The sequence below is a fragment of the Eubalaena glacialis genome, chromosome 18 (assembly GCF_028564815.1).
Source record: "Eubalaena glacialis isolate mEubGla1 chromosome 18, mEubGla1.1.hap2.+ XY, whole genome shotgun sequence".
NCBI lineage: Eukaryota > Metazoa > Chordata > Mammalia > Artiodactyla > Balaenidae > Eubalaena > Eubalaena glacialis.
Genome location: NC_083733.1, coordinates 33,871,948 through 33,890,759, shown reverse-complemented (window position 1 = coordinate 33,890,759; position 18,812 = coordinate 33,871,948). Strand labels below are relative to the sequence as shown.

Here is an 18,812-nt window from a genome sequence, read left to right as displayed (position 1 = left end):
AATACTTAGGATAATAGGTGGGAATATTTGCCAGCAAGGTTGAGGGGGGAGGAACAAAGAGGAAAGACTCAGGGCAGCTAAAGAGAGATGTCTCTGAGGAAATGGATTAAGCTTTGTCTGTGATGTGCAGTTTAAACCTCTCCACCAGCTACCTACAGAAACACCAGTGAGGTTGATATGACTCTCCAGTGTTTTGGCAGCTGGGTTTGTGGTTTTGAGACGAAGTGGGCCTGGCATCAGGGGGACATAGGACACAAGCAGAGGCTTCCAAGGATGCCCGGAAGCATCTCCGCTCAACGTAGATGGGGAAACGGAGGACCAGAGGAGGGGCTTGTTCAAAGTCATGCCACAAGCTAGAGCCCAAAGTGGCTCTTCCCGCTCAGAATCACCCCCCAAAAGCCCACAAGCCATGGTGATCCCCAGTTCTCCAGCTTCCCGGGGGAGCGGCTCAATACAGATACTCTTGGACGGTGAGTTCCTTCAGGGTGAAGCCCCGGGAGGCGGGCTTCCGGAGCTGGTTCTCCTCCAGTCTCTTCTGCAGGGACACAAAGTCCTTGCCCAGCGCGTAGGCCAGGCGGGCCATGGCGTCCAGCAGCGGGGCGTAGTAACGGTGGCCCTCCCGGGCCTGCAGGCACTGCAGAGCCCTCTCCCCGGCGGCGAAGGCCTCGGCGGGGCGCTCCAGGTCGCGGTGGCACACCAGCATGGCGCACAGGGATGGCACCACCATCACGGGGCAGTGGGACGCCAGCTTCTCCTGTAGCGGCACCGTGCGCACCAGGATGTCCAGGGCCTTGGTGTACTGCCCAGCGCGCAGGCAGCCGAAGGCCTCCTTCAGCTCGGGCCGCGTGAGGAAATCGATGAACTCGCGCGAGCGGCGCACGCAGCGGATGGCGTAGAGCAGGCCTAGGTACTCTTTGAGGGCCAGCTTGCGCTCGGAGATCATCTCCGGGGTGAAGTTCCCCATCAGGTGCTTTTTGGGGAAGACGACATCTTCGATCTCTTCCCGGAAGGTCTTTAGGAGTTTCTTCTGGAGCATCTCGAAGTCTGAATAACGCCGTTCCAGGATGGCTTTGTTGCTGTCAAAACTCCCCGTCTGGATGACGACGATTTGGTACATCTGCGGTGCAAAGAGAGAGGGCCTTTGACTACACCCTCACGGAGGGTTTGAACTGACAGAGAGAGCCCGGGAAATAAAATAATGATGACGATCATTTAAAGCATACCCTGGAAATGGGTGATGGTTATCTGCAATTCTGGTTTAAATTGCCATCAGCATTGGCTGAGCTGTAACAGCGAATGGTGACAAGAGTCAACCGGAGAATAACAAACACAGCGACGCGGAGGCATCCTGGGGCAGAAAGGGCGTACAGGAACCTGCCGTGCGGGGGGCCTGGCGCGTTCTTGGTTTTACGTGGTCAAAACTGGGCCTCAGGTTCCTGAACTGGGAGGCTTGGATAAATAAGATCTGTGTTTTCCAGGTGTGGAACTCCTGGGAGATGGTTTTAGGTGATATACTGGCAGTGATGTCATAAGTAAGAAAACTATTCTTCTCTCTTCTCTTTCAAGAGAATGCTGATTAAGGACACAGACTGCCTGGGTTATAATTCCAGCCCACCACGGTCTAGCTGTGTGGTTTTAGGTAGGTACTTTAACCTCTCTGAGCCTCCGTTTTCTCATCCAGAGAATGAGGATAGTAGCCTGCCTCACTGGGTGAGGATCAAATGAGTTAATGTGCTGAAACCATGACGTGCAGTCAGCACTCAGGGTCAGCTATTATTAGTACTCCACTCCCATTTGGGGAATGGTGGGGGGCAAAGAAAGGCTGTGTGGCTCTTCCATAGTCATTAACCTCTCCCCCAACATAGGCTGGAATTCCATCCCAAAGAAAACAGCCCCAAGCCCAGCTTTCCACCAGCCATGGTAACCAGCTAGAATTTAATAACAGCCCTGAGCTTTCCTTGTATTTACTTTTATAATGACCTTTTCTTATGCTGTGTGATACTGGTTTTCCATTTAAGGTATTTCCCTTTGAAATAAATCTATTCAGTGTTTTTAAAAAGTGATCCACTTTAAAGAAAAAAATGAGGTACATAATAAAAATGATATGAGGATATCAAAAACAATGAAGACAGGACATAGATGATAATACCGGGTAACATGGGATTAAACTGGGCGGTTTGCTTCTTAGGCTGAGGCACCTTGACTCTCCAATCCTCACGGTGCTGAGCATGAAATCTCACTTTTGGACCATTTTTTGCCAGAAGACCTCTGTGAGTTAAAGTGTGTCAATCCATCTCCTGGTCAGGGAGACTGAGGTGCCACCAGCCTTGCCCAGGGCCGGGAAAGAGGCCGTGAAGGCGCGCCATCACTTTTTGGTCTCTGCTTACCACAAACTTGGAGACTCTCCCCTCCTCGATGCGGGCGGAAGCGATCTCGAAGAGCAGTTTGACGTGCTTCCAGCAGCGTTTCTGGGTCCGCCAGTACTCCTGCAGCTCCCGCGTGGTCATGCTGGAGTTGGAGCTCTGGCTGCCGTGGGCATCTGGAAGGAGCACGCGCTTAAGGATAGCACAGGTCAGTGTGCTTTGGGGGCAAGGGCTTGGGGAGATGGCTGGGTCTGTCTGGGATGAGCCGTGGGAATCTGGAAGCGCTGTGAATATCCCCCTCCTCCATCCCACCTTGGATAGGCCCAGTCGGGCATCAATCAGACCCCTACACCCAACCTGGCTGAATCCATCTCGCCATGGGCAACCTGGGACAGCCCAGCGTCCCCAAGAGGCTTCTTGGTTGGGAAATGCAGTGTGTTTGTGGTACATCGTCCACTTCTGGCTGTTGTGAAACCCCATGCTCCTGCAGAGCAGGGATGTGGCTGGTTGGTTTCCACCCTCCCTACTGTCAGCTGAGCGCACACCAGCGGATGATGGGGGGAGCTTTGAGGATGCTGGGCTCCAGGTTCAGCTTGGCCGGCCCTTCCTCTCTCATCTCATTTCCCGCACTCCCTGCTTTTTCTTGCACACGCCACTTCTTCTGCCTCAAATGCCATCCTCTTTCCCTGCCTCAAAAAGTAACAGTGTTTCTTAAACCTCACTTGAGCCCTAGGCCATTCTGAGAATCTTGGCAAAGATTAGAATCCTTCCTCCCCCCAAATGCACAAACCACTGTACATTTTATTTCAAGGGACATGTGTCCCAGGAGCCCTTCTCCAATGTGTCCTTCAAGACCCAACCCATATATCATTTCAACTGCCCTTTGGTGTTAGAATAAGAGCCTCCCACCTTGTCCCTGTGCCTTTTCCATGGCATCTTACATTATTTTCTACAGATCCGTTTCCTTACTAAACTTGAAGGCCAGCACGGTGTTTGATTGTTCCTGCTTCCCCAGTGCCTGCATAGGGCCAGGAACAGAGCAGGCGGTCAGCCAGCACAGCTTGAAGGGTTGCATGCATATGGCAGACGTTTGCTCGAGGAGCTGGCGCTCTAGCAGACACTGTCAGTGCCCGGCCATGCCCCCTCACTGGCATTGACTGTTTTGGAACATCCCACTGGCTTCTATCGGAAGCACCTAGGACTCTCCCCCTGAGGGCTTTCTTGGGCCATTGCAGCATGTTGTGGAGCATACCTCGACCAATGGAGGATGGGACCAGGGTTCAGCAGCCTGGCCTCCTCGCCTCTGGGATGGGACAGCTCTAAGGTGTGCTCCATACGGTCTCCCAGACGACCCCCGTTGGGACTGAGCCCTAGTTGCCCACAGTGGTAATCTTTTCATCGACATCCCGTACTGGTTTCCTGCCTTCCTTTCCTCGGTTTCCCACTCCCCTGCCATACCTCCTGGCATTGTCTCCTGGATAAACCACTTGCACCAAATCCCTGTCTCAGTGTCTACTTTGGGATAACACAAGTTAAGTGAGCTGCCCTGTTTCTCATGGCATCCATTGAAGTATGCACATTTGTATTTCAAATGTCTTCAAACCTCTATCCCCCCGACCAAGCCCCAAACCTCAAGCCCACTTAAGTGCTCTTCAGGTCCTGGACGTGGGAGGTCTGGGCCAGGGGCTGATGCTTTCGGCTTGGTCCCTGCCATGCACTGGGATATGGGTCTTGTCCATCCAGGGCTCCTGGCGTGCTTGGGACTTGCCATGCTCCAAGGCTGCCAGGAAAACAAGAGAGAACAGTGAGTGCCCTCTAGTGTTGGGGTTCCTGGTGGGTCCTGGGATGCCCATAGTCCCCACTGCTGAGCCCTCCACTGCCCACCTAGCCATGCGCCCAACTGCCAGATGCTGAACCTGGGCCTGGCCCTTTGCTGGACCGATCACTCCAAGGCTGAGCAGAACCTTCTCTTGTAGTTAGGATCCTTATATTATCGAGTTGCTCTGAACTTTAAACGAGGTGACTTCAAGCAAAGGTAGTAGCTTAATGATTACTTGCGAGAAAGTTGCTGGCTTGTCCAGAAAAACCAATATTTCATTTCATATTACATGTGTAAATAAAATCTCAGTGTCCAAAGCAAGGAGGCTGGTATGTATCCTTCCCTTTTCTCTCTCTTTATCTTTAAGCAAACATTTACGAACAACTTGTTATACCCACTTCATATACACGCAGGCTCTTCACACCCACTATCTGATTTGACACCCACGATAATCTATCATGACTCCAATAACAGATAAGGAAACTGAGGTTGAGCCCGGGGTCACGTGGCTGGTGGGCGTGACCAACCAAGCAAAGCCAGATGCCTGTGGTGTGCAGGCCGCACACCCTGCACTCAACGCCCACTCCCTCACTTCATCTGAATCTGTGCGTGGTAGGAGCTTTTCATCTCCATTTTATGGTAAAAGAACTGCGATTTTGAGCTGCCCAGGATCAAGAGCTGGTAAATGGTGGGCAGGGCACAAACGCAGGCTGGTCTGACTTCAGAATCCTCTCCCTGGTACGCAGGAGAGGGTGGGCAGCAGGAGTCCTGGGGTTCAGTTTATGCATAACTCTGTCTGTGACCCAGGTAAGTGAACAAGGTGAGCTGGTGCCTGGAAGTTATTTAACTTCTCTGAGCCTCAGTTTCCTACAAAAGGGGCACGATAACCTTCACGAGGCTGGTGTGAGTGTTAAGTCAGGCACACCGTGCGAAGTGCCAGATCAGGGCTGCGCACATACCAGACACCGTATTAGTCCCTTTTATTAGTACCTGACCCGTGATAGATGCTCTAGGAAATATTTGAGAAATAAATGGCTGAATTAAGATGTAAGTTGGAATACAAGTTAAAATGTCTGGGACAAATTAGAAAAAGGGCCAATTAAAACATCGGCTCAGATGGAGTGAGTAGCTGGGGTACCATTTAGGCACAGAAATTCAAAACAAGAAGGGTGCAAGTGACCTGACCTCCTTCTTAACGTGCTCTTGCTGTGTCAGGTGAAAGGAACCCTGGGGCATTCTCCAGGGGGCTCTGTGCTGGTGTCCAGTGGGTGGCTCTCAGGGACCCTCTGTCCAGCCTCATCCTATACAGATGGGAAACCGAAGCACAGAGCAGGGCATGGCTGGACCAGGGCTGCACGCGCTTGAGTACCCTATAGCTTTCTCCCCTTCAGGAGAAAGGGGAGTCTCTAGTCCTCAGTTTCCCCATCTGTGAAATAGGGAAAGCAATCCTGTGACTCCAAAAGCTCTTTGGGGACAGCTGTACATGGTGTTCTGTGGGCCCTTCCCTCCCACCTCTACACCCCACAGAGCAAAGATTTCTAGGCTTTACAACAAAATATGACAAGTGTTGGTACTCCTGGCTTGGGGGCCTGTCCTTGGCCCAGCGGACAGCAGCTGCCCAGCCCCTCCACCATCCAGCTCCGGGAGCAGTCACCCTTGCTCCTTCCTTCCCAGGTGCCCTGAACATCACTTCTCCCTCTAAGGGATGCCTGCCATGTCCAGTCTTCTTCTGATGGGCACACAGGGCACCCTTCAGAGCCCATGCTACCTCTCTGGGGGGGCAGGAGGGGACATTCCCTCAGGGATGAGACTCCAGCAGAGTAAAGCACCCTGGTCCAACCTAGGAGACAGAAGATCCTAGACATCGGATGGGCACACTCCCAAATGAGAGCGTATATCAGAACTTCCTCAGGGGCGGGGGTGGAGGTGGAGGTGCCGAGGGGCAGATTTCCTGCTCCCAACATCAGAGAGTCCCATCTAGCAGGTCCTGGGGTGAGCCCTGGATTCTGCATTTTGCACCAGTCCCGAGGGCTATGCTGATACAGGCGTTCCCCGGCACCACTTTTTGAGAAACACAGGTTTGGTGGATTATTCCCCAGGCTCAAGAGAGGTTGGAGAAGCATCTGGCACTTCAAAAGGAATTGAGGAGATGGAGGGTCCAGGAGCTGCCGCCTGCTCTGCCCCAATGCGCTGAGGGGAGTCCTGCGTATCTGTCACCAACCTTTCTCCCTGCCACCCTGCCCCCAAGAGGTACCAAGGGACGGTTACAGGAGGAGGGGGCTCAGGCCACAGGCGGACAGAGGCCCACTGAGCTTGGGATCAGACACTGACCTGAGGTCTCTGGTCCTGTGCGTGTCCAGGGGTCCAGGAGGGATGTCACATGGCCCCCTTCAGCTCTCTGTTCCAAGCTCTGGGCGAGCAGGCCAGTGGCTGCCACTTTGCTAAGTTCCCTGTATGAAAACAGGAAATAAGCTGTGTGACCCGCTCCTGGTTGCCCCAGCCCATTGGCTGATGAAAGATGGTAGTGAACTCAACTAACAGACAGCCTGAGGCTGCCCCGCTGGGCAGGACCTGGCAGGGCAGGGCGGGCCTGGATCTCAGTTCCCACATCAGCCTGTCTGACCCTCAGGGTCCTTGACAATCTCTGGCATTTCGGACATTAGTTCCCAAAGCTCTTTAATGTTCATTATCCTACCCTAGTGAGCTAGGCATGATGGGGGCCATCCTGCTCTAAGGACAGATGGGGAAACTGAGGCTTGGAGCAGAGAGCTGGTGGGATGCAGAGCCAGGGCCGGATTGGGGGCGGGTAGACTCAGAGTGCCTTTCTCTGGCGGAAGCTGCATCCCACATGCCAGACAGAAAGTACCAGGGAAGCCAAACCTCTGGGCAGTTGCATGATTTGTAGCCAACCGTATTGTGGCCTGGAATGCAGGAGGCTAGAACAAGACAAAAAATAAAACCTCCCAGCTCCCCCCGCCCCTCCCAAGAAGTCTACCATGTATCTCTCCCCAGCTATGATTCCTCCCCTCCCCGGTCCTGACTTTGATGGGGATTAATTCCTCGCTTTTCTTTGTAATTTATCACCTACTAACAGACCCCAAAACAATAATTTCATTTTATTCACTTTTGAGTTTTATATTAATTGAGCCACACATACTGTTTGTATGCTTTGGTGCTTTGCTTCTTTCATTCAGCATTTATGTGAATAAGATTCATCAATTTTTTTGTGCGTAGCTGAAGCTTTTTCATTTTTACGGCTGTATTGCTACATTATTTGAATATATCAGTATTTATCTTTTTTTGGTCTATTGATGCACATTTGGGTTGTTGCTAGTTTGGGCCATCATGATCAGTGCTGCTGGGAATATTCTTACACATTCATCCAATGCACATATTTATCTGAAGCGAACTTACTGGGTCTCAGAGTATGAATAGCTTCAACTGTACTCAATCATGCCAAACACTTTTCCTGAGTGGTTGTGTCATTTTGCAATCCCACCAGCAGTGTACGAAGGCTCTAGAAGTTCTGCATCCTCCCCTACACTTGATATGGTCAATATTTTTTATTTCAGCCATTCCAGTGGGTGTGTAGAGGTATCTCGTCATGGTTTTTTTGTTTTTTTTTTTAATTTATTTATTTATTTTTGGCTGCGTTGGGTCTTCGTGGCTGCGCGTGGGCTTTCTTTTTTTAGTTGCAGTGAGCGGGGGGCTACTCTTCATTGCCGTGAGCGGGCCTCTCATTGCGGTGGCCTCTCTCGTCATGGAGCACCGGCTCTAGAGCGCAGGCTCAGTAGTTGTGGCACACGGGCCTAGCTGCTCTGCAGCATGTGGGATCTTCCTGAACCAGGGCTCGAACCCATGTCCCCTGCATTGGCAGGCAGATTCCTAACCACTGCGCCACCAGGGAAGCCCTCGTCATGGTTTTCAGTTGCATTTCCCTAATGACTGGTGATGTTGAGCATCTTTTCGTGGGCTTATTTGCCATCCTTATATCCTTTTTGGTGAAGGGTCTGTTCAAGTCCGTTGCTCATTTTTTTCATTGGCTTATTTTCTTCATGGTTTGTAGGTGTTCTTTATGTATTCATGTGGGTATATGTGCTTCTCAATAATATCTTTCCCATCCTATGGTTTGCATTTATACTCTCTTATAATGGGTTCTTTTGATAAATAGAAGTTGCCAACTTTAAAGCATTCAACTGTATCAATCTTTTCTTTCATAGCTGGTGTCATACCGTAAGACCATGGACATTACTCCTTTATCGTTCTTTCTGCAACAACTTCACAGGCCACTGTGAGGCTTAAGATGAGTTAAGATGCTCAAAGCACTAGGACAATGCTGGTACCTAGTAAGCACTGTACAAGGGCGGGCAATTCTTGTTATTCTACAAACCTTTCTAGTTTGCCTTTCTTACTTGCGGCAGTATAATGCCCTTGGAGTAAGTAGAATTTTGTGTATGGTGTGAGGTAGGAGGTCCGTGTTTTTTCCCCACATGTTCACCTACTGGCCTTATTTATTGAAATGGCCATCCAATCCCACTGCTTTGCAGTGCCATCACTGTTATAAAAAGAGTATCCACACATGTCAGGGTCTGTTTAGCTCAGGGGAAGGGGCATCAGTAGTGTGCCTCGGGCCTGCTAGCTGGTGAGTCCCTGGGGTGCAGGGGCAGTATCTCATTCACCTCCACCTTGCACTGCCCCATAGAGCACCTGGTGTGGCGTGGAGATGCAGGATCTGTATAGAGGGAGGCTGGAACTCCGTCTCTCCTCCTCTCTGAGTCCTGTCCTGGGCCTGGAATCTGCGAGATGCCAGTGTAGACTCTGAGCCCTTCTCTGCAGCCTTGTGTGCCTCTCACCCCCAACCAGCAACCATGGGGAAGAGTGTGTAGAAGCCACTGCTTCCTCTTCTCAGGGTGGGAGATGCTTTTTGGAAACCCCCAGACACGCAGGAGCGTCTGGCCTGCATAGGAAGGAACTAGCTGGACCAGAGTAACCGGGAGAGGCCACACTTGGCCGCCTGCCAGGTGTTGGCTTTTCTCTGCAGGACAGGGCTCGAGGTGGCAGAGGACCTCTATGTGTCTACAAGGACAGGCAGGGCCCCGCTGTCATGGTGGAGGGGGACAGGAATGGGCATCCCCCTACTGCACTACTGAAGCCAAAGGGGACACCAAGGGGCCTTGGGAACTCAGGAAGGGAAGTGCTGGCATGTCAGAGTCTAGGTGTCTTCCCTAGAATTCACCCTGCTTGGACCCTTCATTGGCCTCCCCCCCGCATTCTGAGTAAACCCAGCCCCCCCGCTGAGGCCTCCTTAATCTGCTGGTTGCCCCCTTCTTAACCTCATTCGCACCCTTCCCGGCATCACTTACCACACACCGGCCATCCGGACTGCTTTCTGTTCCTCAAATGTGCTTCACAGCCTTTGCGCTTGCAATTCCTTCAGCCGTCAATGTCCTGCTCTCGCTTCCTTCCATGACAGGCTCTTTTCTTTCTCATCCTCAGGGTGCAGCTCGATCTTCTCTACTTTGTGCAGCCCTCCTTGACCCCCCGTCAAAAACTATCATTGTTTTGCTTATTTGTTTACTTGTTTAGTGCCCATCTGGAATGCCTTGATCACGGGGACTTGGTCTGTGGCAGCGTTCTGTCCCCAGTACCCACCGCAGCGCCTGCCACCTAGTGGGTGCTCGGTAATTGTGTGAATGAATGAATGAGTGGGCGAACGCAGAGAAGTGGAGATCGGGCTGTGACTCCAGATCAGCCCTGACTCACTGTGGGACCTGGGCAGGCCACTGCCCTCTCTGAATGTCAGTTTCCTTAATTGCAACATGAGATTAAGTTAAGGATCCTCCCAGCACCAAAGCATTCCACATTGGGCAGATAACAATACTGTAAACTACCACTCACTGCTGCTCTGGATGTCTGACAAGCTTGGGACTCCAACACCGAAACACCACTTTTGAGAAATTCAGTAAGAACTGATTGATCACAGGCGTGCCTCCACGTGTCTGGCAAAGAAAACCCAAACTGGGGAGGTGTTTGTTCGTAAGTAGGTGATGCAAAACCCGGTCATGTCAATCTTGTTTTCCCATAGCTGGGTATACAAACATTAGCTTTTAAAAAATCTCAAAAGTTCTTAATACTGCAGGGTTTTAAAATTAGGGCCACAGACAGAGTGCACTGTGGGGCACCGATGTGGTTATACTGCGACATAGCAGAGCGACGGGTGGGCCGGGGTGGCGGGGTGGGACTGGGGTGTGGGTTTCTATTTCTGTACTGCAGGCTGGGGAAACACCTCAGCCCTTCCCGGGCCTCACACAAGCTCTGTCAGTCCTTCTGATCTGTGTAAGAATTCATGGCTAAAATGTGGAGAAAATCTAACTTTAATTATCAGCAGGACACAAACATCTTGTGTTCCTGGGAGATCTGTTTGCTTAGGTAAAGGCTTTGATGAGTTTGCATGGGAGTTTAGGGCCATCGCACGTTGTTTGAAGGTTTGTGCCCTGCCCAGAGCGCCTCAAGAGGGCAGGAGTGGGGCTGAAATCCAGCCCTCACTCTGCTTTTCCAAGCTGGCTCCTGTGTTCCCTCAGGTAAAGGGGACGCCTTTTTCTAATCTGAAAAGAAGGGTGATGTGAGCTGGCTGTGAGTGAACTAATGACGGAGGATTGAGAAACTGTTTTTCAAAGACAGTAAGCTCAGCTGGTGGAATATTCTGTTTTGCTGAAGTGGAATTTGTAAGCTTGGGGCTAGAAGGGAAGGGTTTGAGAAACTGAAGGTGATTCTAGAAACCATATGGGGGAGGGGGAGAAGAGAGGAGACACAGTAAGGGGTCTGCAGAAGAGGAGGCCCACCCATCAGGGGAGCTGGATTTGTTGGGTGTCTGACCTTCAGCAAAACCCGCCTGATTCACTGACGAGCTTGGAGTTGGTTAGGGCTGGAGGTGGGGGGAGGGGACAAAATGTGGGTCTGGTCTTGAGATGGGGATGGGTAAGACCAGAGGCTGTCCAAAAGCCCCAGGTACATTGGGTTCCTCAGGTTTGAGGCGGCTCAGTAAAAAGCTGCCTTCTCTGCTGTGCCTTTCCCTCGTGCATTGTCTCTCTTTTAATAAGTCACTCAACAAACTTGGGCCAGGCACTGGGCCAGAGGTGGAGGTCCAGCAATGGTGAAGGGATGTCTCAAGCCCTCAAGGGCTCACAGTCTGGTGGGAAAAGAGGATGGACACATGGAGCATGAACTGAAACAGAACACCGTTCAGGCTGAGAGCAAACACGAGCACAGGCAGGCTGCTCCTTGGTAGCTCAGAGGACTGGAGAGTTCCGTGGGGACAGTGGAAAGCTACCTGGAGGGAGGTGGGCATTGAAGGATAGGTAAGTCCCAACAAAAGGAGTGAAAGAAAGATGTGGGCTTGATTAACAGCTCCACCATCCTGTAGCTGAGTCATCTTAGGAAAATTATTTACCTCTTGGAACCTGTCTCTTCATCTCAAAAGAGTGGGGACAAAGAATAGTACCTATTCCATAAAGAGGCTCATGTGATGGATGAGAGTACAGTGCCTGGCATATAGTAAGTACTCACTAAATAACATTCATCTTATACAGAGTTCAGGGCTTACTCTGTGCCAAGTTCTATATTTGTACTCCTCACGACAAGATCTAAGTGAATTGTCAGCACCACTTAGCTGTTAGGGAAACTGAGGCCAAGGTTAAATAACTGGCCCAAAGGTACAGAGATCTGGGATTCAAATCCAAGTTCGCTGGAGTCCAAAGTCTATGCTATTCAACCTGTTGCCTCCCACTGAGGCCCAGAGTGAGCAAAGCACAGAGGTGGGAGGACCAAGGGCTATAAGGACACTTGGTGCATCATTTGGGCCTGGTTGTAGAAGGGTTTGGACACTGGTGGGTGGGTGGGCTGCTTGGAGCAGGGGACCAGCATGGAGACTGCTGCTCAGTGTGAGGTTGAGGAGAGACTAGTTAGAATCATGGGGAATGGCTGGGCGCTCTTGACAGGTGAGAGATGACAGTGATTTGGACCCAAGTAGTAATAGTGGCTATGGTAAGAAGTGGCTGCATTCTGAATATGTTTTGAAGGTCAGGTTGACAAATTTGCTCTCAGGTTGGGTGTGGAGTATAAGAGAAGATGAATCGGGTAAGTTTTCCAGGTTCAGTTGCTCTGTTACTTTTCTTAAGTAATCTGCTATTACTGGGCATTCAGGAGGCTTCCAGCTTTTTGCTGTTATAGATAAGATGGTGATGAACATCCATGTAGACGGATCTGTACACCATCTGGAATGATTTTCCTGGGGTTAGATTCAGTGCTTCTAACACAGCATTTCCCAGCCTCAACCAAATGTGCACCAGCAGTGCAGGTATTTACCTGGAGGCAGTGTGGGGTAGTGGTTTGAGCATGAACTTTGATGTCAGACATCTGGGGGGCAAATCTCGGCTCTGCTGTCATGACTTGGATAAAGTAATTAACTTTTCTGTGCCTCAGTTTCTTCCTCTACAAATTAGGGTAAAGATAGTCAATATCTTGTAGGTAGGATTAAATGAGTTAGTATCTGTATAGCACTATGTCAATGTCAGTTTTTTTCCTTGAAATTGACTTTACATTTAAAATTTTCCAAGTACAAATTTTTTTTTAATTTATTTTTATTTTATTTATTTATTTTTGGCTGTGTTGGGTCTTCGCTGCTGCATGCAGGCTTTCTCTAGTTGTGGCGAGCAGGGGCTACTCTTCGTTGTGGTATGCGGGCTTATTGCGGTGGCTTCTCTTGTTGCGGACCATGGGCTCTAGGCACATGGGCTTTGGTAGTTGCAGCACGCGGGCTCAGTAGTTGTGGCTCACGGGCTCTAGAGCGCAGGCTCAGTAGTTGTGGCGCATGGGCTTAGTTGCTCCGCGGCATGTGGGATCTTTCCGGACCAGGGCTCGAACCCATGTCCCCTGCATTGGCAGGCAGATTCTTAACCACTGTGCCACCAGGGAAGCCTCCAATTACAAATGTTTTAAAAGGAATGTTTATATTAATACCTTCAATGAAAAACCAGCAATCACTTGCCAGGAATAAGAAATCATAAAATAAAATAAATCTAATGTAAACAAAACAGTGCTGGTGAATTCTAGTTAGATAATGTCACAGAGCCAAGTAGACTAGGCAGTGTTAGAGAGGTGTTCAAGCCCTATTAGTACTAAACTGAGATGGCTTGCCTCAACTTAGAAGAATGGAAAGAAAAATGTAGAAAGAGGAAGTTTAAATGCCCTGTCCACTGTTACCTAACACGGAACCATCACACTCCAGAGAGCTCCGTCCTGGGACTTCACAATAGAAAGGCTTTAGATGACTATGAACTTCCTGACCCTCAAAGGGTGCGTTGGGTAATACTGACCCCAACAGCTTTCCTAGCTTTTCAATTCACAGGATATCTCCGTGTGTGTGTGTGTTGGATGGGGGACTTGTCCTGAGAGATTCTTCGATTCCCTCCAGTTGAAAGGTGGCTCAGGAAGGATGACATACTTGGCCTGGGTCTCGCGGCACCGGCCGTCCAGCCTGCCTCTGCCCTGCGTGCTCCGCCGCCCACGGTCCGGCTGGCTCTCTCGGGAGGGGCGGGGCTGCCAGGCAGAGGGTGGGCAGTGGGGGCGGGGCACGTCGGGGGCGGGGCCGGGGCCCGAGCGCCCGCGCAGCCCAGGCTGGAGCTGAGCCGCGGAGTCAACACTCAAGCTGCGCGGAGGAATCGGGGCGCCGGGGGTGAGTGGTCGTGAGCCCCGCACGGGGGCGGCAGGTGCCAAGGGTCCCGCTCCCGGGACTGGGACACCTGACTTCCGAGCGGTCCAGGCCGCCAACCTTAGGATGGGGCTGCCTCGGTTTCCCCTTCAGGAGTCCCGGGGTCTAGAAGGAAGGGGGGTGTTTCGAGGTTGGGGAGCCTCCTGGTGGGCTGTGACTACAAACGATGAGGGGGTTTGGGAGAGTGGGCAGAACTTCTGCCCCAGGAGCCTCTGAGGTCTGGAGAGAGACCGTGATTTGGGGATCGAGGGGTTTGTGGGGGCAGAACATGCAGGATGAAGTTTCGAGGCACCGGGCCGGCCTGGGAATGAGGAGGCCAGGCTTCAGGTCTGAGCGGGAGCTACTCTCTGTTCAGTCCCCTCCTCTCTCCCTCAGTTTCCCCATTTTCACCTTGCTTGTGGATGGGTGGGTATAAATGAGAGTGCCTGGATGATCTCTAACCCTGCCTGTGGCCTTGTAACTCTCATGGGGGTCTCCTACCTCCTCCTCCTCCCCCGTGGTGGGTGTGGAGACCCCTGCCCCTTCTGCATCCCATCCCTGCCCAGACCCGCCCACACCAGGGCCTGCCGGCATCCCATCCTTTGTGCTGTTCCTCCTCTCCTTCGCTCCTAATGTTGAGGAACAGCCATCTGGTCCTACTTGCTTTGCAGCAAACTCACAAGCCTCCCTCCATCCCCTCCAGGGAGGCCTCCCACAGCTGGACCCTTGGTTCTGAGTTTGTTCTTGCTTCTCTCTCTCTTTTGGAGCTCTTAGTCTCCTCCCTGTGGTGGGCTCCATCTCCCCATGGGCTGTTCCCTGGCCACAGGGTCCTTGTTCCATAGAGGGGAGAAGCCTGCCATGTCACCCGTCTCCTGACCCCTTGGTGAAGACCAGAGTGACATTCCGGTTGCTTCTGCTCTCCTGTCCCAACCACTCTGCCCCTAAGTTGGTTGGTTACTCAGATCCCCTTAGCCAATTGGTACTCTGAGATCTGAGGCAGGAAGGGACCCCATCTAGCCTACTGACCTCCCACCCAGTGCAGGATCCCTCTGTTGCATACGCTCAGTGATGGGAAGCTCATTCCTTATGAAGCGCTGTTCAGTGGCCTGCAGCTCCGGCTTCATTTGGTCAAAATCTGTGGCTTGCAGATTCCACCCCTTGGCTCCACTTCTGCCTCCTGGAACCATGCAGAGTAAATTCATTCTTTTATTCATTCACACAATCTTGATCAGTGCCCTGCATGAGACACTGGGGATATAGCAATGAAAAAATCAGACAAAATCCCCTGCCCTCACGGGGTTGGTTTTCTAGAAAAGAGTTGGACAGCAGTCCAATAAGTAAATACAAGGTACGTCAGGTGGTAAGAAGTGCTATGGAGACTAATAAAGCAGGCAAAGGGGTTGAGGTATTGGGCTGGGGGTATTGTGGTTTTATATAGCTTAGTCAGGGAGGGCCTCTCTGAGATGGTGACCACCGAGCCAAGCCTTGAAGGAGGCGGGGGGGGGGGCTATGTGAATAACTGGGGGAAAGGATAGTGCACACACAGAGGGAAGAGCATGTGCAAAGGTCCTCGGGCAGAAACATGACAGGTGGGAGCAGGTCTGGCTTGTTCTAGGAACAAGCGTGGCTGGAGCAGCGTAGGTGAGGAGCCAGTGAAGGATTAGTAGGAAATGAGTGCAGAGACATAAGGGGTGGGGAGGTGGGGATCCATTGCATGGGGTCTTGACGGCCACTGCGAGGGCTTTGGTTTTCACTCTAAGTGCACTGGGAGCCACTGGAGGTCTTTGAGAAGAGGCGTTACCTGCTCTTACCTAGAGGTTAGCAGGTTCATCTGGCTGTGGATGGGAGAGAGAATGCAGGGAGGTGAGGGCAGAAGGGTGGGGGGACCAGTGAGGGGACCACTGCTGTCATTCTGGGTAGAGACCGTGGGGGCTTGTTACCTATGGCATAGAGGCGATGAAAAAATATCAGATTTTCAGATTTGGGATATATTTTGAAGGTAGGGGGTGATAGAATTTGGGATGTGAGAGAAAGGTGGAGTCAAAGGTGACTTGGAGGTTTTGGGGCTGAGCATCTTGAAGTTTAGAGCTGCCATCGGCTGAGATGGGACCTGTTTAGGGGGAAGAGCTGGAGTTTGGCTTTGTACTTGTGAAGTTTGAGATGCCCATTGGGCATCCACATGAAGATGTCCATTAGGCAGTTGGAAAAGTTTAGTGGGGAGGTTGGAGCTGGAAATAAAATTTGGGGCATCATCACCATATAGCTGGTATTTAAAGCCATAACAGCAGGTAAGCTCACTTAGGGAGAGAGTGATACAGAGAAAAGAGGTCCCACCAGGGAGTTCTGGGGCTCTCAGCATTAGGAACTAGCCAAGGAGACAGAAAGAGTGGCCAGTGAGATGGGAGGAAAAATCAGAGAGTTGGGGTGTTCTGGACGGCAATGAGGCAGGTGCTTCAAGGAGGAAAGAGGGAGTGATTATGACAGATGCCTTTGGCATAGCCAGCGAGGTGAGGGCTGAGAATCCAGCAACCTGGAAGTCAATGGTGACCATGACAGAAGTAGCTGGGGGCCAAAGGGGACACGATCGGAGGGGATAGGAGGGGAGAACTTGAGGACAGCAGTATAGACAACAGCTAAGGAGTCCTGCTGTGAAGGGGGCAGAGAAATGGGGTCGGATGGAGAAATTATAGTATGTGTATGTGCTGGTGAGAACTGCTCTCCCAGAGAGAAGCCCGGTGAAGGGGGCAAGCATGGAGGATGCCGCGGGAAGTGAGAGGGATGGGTCCACTGCCCCAGCAGGGGCGTGGCCCCAGCTGAGAGCAGGACAGTTAGGTTGAGCTTCCAGGGCCTCCCTCTCTTCTGTCTGCAGTGGCCCAGCAGGCTGAGATTTCAGCACTTAAGGAAATCAACTGGCTCAGGGCTCCAGAGAAACCAGACTGGCTGTGTCTCAGGAGGGAAGGAGATGTCAGGGCTTGGCCTGGGCTTGGGGATAAGGGGGGGCCCACGTGGGTTACCGCTTCCACTTGACCCTCTGTTTCAGCAAGGAAGTGACCTTTTCTTTGCACAGACCTCACCTTCCTCTAGAAAAGACTACAATGACTCCAAAGTTGCAGTAATTGAAGCAGAGAAGAAAAAGCAACAGAGAGAGGCTGATTTAGTCTGAAGAGGGGAAGTCTGAGCAGGGAGTAAAGGGGCAAGAGGTAGGATTTTAGGGACAGTTTTTATGGGATAGGTGATGAATGGACATCTGTTTTCTCCCATTCCCAATTTAAACTGAAGCAGGAAAAACTTTGGTTAAACATAATGAGGAACTTCCTGTGCTGGTTAGTGAGGACAGCAACAGGCCAGGTCCTCTGCCCTGGATGTTTAAGATGAGAAAGAACAATGCCTTCTTAGAGACAGGATGCTGGCCAGATTGGTCCTTGGGGATTCTCCCACCTCTGAGGTTTCTGGAAGAAGGCCAGGACAGAGTTGGGACTTTCCAGCTACTGGTGGGAAGATAGAGCAGCAAACCTTCTGGTTTGAGCCTGCCTCTTTCTCCAGGTGCCCTGACATCATGAGTTGGATATGTGTGGCTCAAGCATCCATCGGCTGACCCAGACTCGGAGTGTTTGGGAAGGGCCCCTGCTTACTTGTAGCTTGTCCACTTGTGGCCTAGCATGTCTATGGGTGTGTCAGAGATCACTGGGCTTGGTGGGGTCTCTCAGTGCAGCTAATGGTGGAGGGAGAAGGCTTTGTGCCAGAACTGCTGAGAATTGTGTAGTTCTTCACAGCTGGTTGGCCACCTCTGGCTTCTGCCCATCTTTTCGGGGGTTTCCCCGGGAGAGAGGCGGGGTCTGTGGGCAAATCTAGACCTGCCAGTCCTGTGCCACTCAGCCTTGCCTTCCTGCTCAAGGCCTGCCTGCAGATGACTTGGCCATGCCTACTCTAAGCCTAATGATCTTTGACAGGGCGGAGAGGGTGGTCCAGGCTCTCCCGATGCTGAGGAGAGAGCAGCTGTCCATCCTTAGGCATCCTCTGAGTAAAAGGGGCAGAGAATGTCCTATCTCATCTTAACTCCAACTTCTTTAATTTCTGGCTGCACACATGCCCTCCAGGCATTAGGTCGGAAAGAGAGTGCTGACCCCATTTCTGGGCTGTTTCCGGAGGGGTGGGTGGTAGTTCTTTTCCCCAGGACCTGGGCAGGGGTGGTGATGGGGCTGAGAACCAATCCAGGGTCAAGCCCAGAGCTCTTCCTACCCTGTCCTGTTCTCTCCTCTCCCCTCTCCCCACCTCTACCCTCTTGACTCCTCTGCCTGGCAGTGGGCGCAAGAAGGAGGCCTGCTTGGCCAGAGAGAACTATTTTCCTTTCTGGTTTACCGTGGCCTCTGCACTGAGGATGCCCTCCCTCCCAAGCTGCCAGACACATGGGTAACCTCGCTGCCTCAGTTTCCTCATCTGGCCAGCGCAAGGCTTCCAGCCTAAGTGTTGGCAGCATTCCAAGCTGGTGATTTCTCCTTTCCCTTACTTTGGATGGCATATGAGGACAGGCGCAGAACGTTCCAGCCCCACCCCCTCCCTCAGTGGATTTTTGATTCATGAACATTCTCACTGTACTTCCCCTTGGCCCAGCCCCGTGCCAAGCTTAGTGACGCCAGGATGAGTAAAACCCAGGCTTCCACTTGGACCAAGAAGGGAGTTAGACGCATAAACAACCAATAGGAAATACACAGACTTTCCAAGACCCTTGGCATCTGCTCCTTTGAGTATCCTGGAATGTCCCTTTTTTGTAGAAAGAAGCTGGCGTTCCTCTTCTTTTTCCATGCCTACCTCCTTTCACTTTCATTTTCTGCGGGCACTGCCCCAGCTCAGAGCCCCGGATTCTGTGACTGTCGCAGAAGGG

General features: G+C 51.7%; 1 protein-coding gene across 2 annotated transcripts; it reads right to left on the bottom strand.

Annotated features, from left to right (window-relative positions):
• Positions 1-448: 448 nt before the first annotated feature.
• SNX20 (sorting nexin 20) lies at positions 449-4,134 on the bottom strand. Of its 2 annotated transcripts, XM_061173729.1 has the most exons (4): positions 4,005-4,134; positions 2,388-2,539; positions 1,047-1,117; positions 449-554 (listed from the first exon to the last, which is right to left on the bottom strand). In XM_061173729.1, the coding sequence occupies exons 1-4, from the start codon at positions 4,132-4,134 to the stop codon at positions 449-451; spliced, it is 459 nt and encodes a 152-aa protein (XP_061029712.1). The 2 variants fall into 2 exon arrangements, with proteins under 2 accessions (XP_061029712.1, XP_061029711.1); XM_061173728.1 differs by having other exon boundaries at positions 449-1,117.
• Between the last annotated feature and the right edge of the window lie 14,678 nt (positions 4,135-18,812).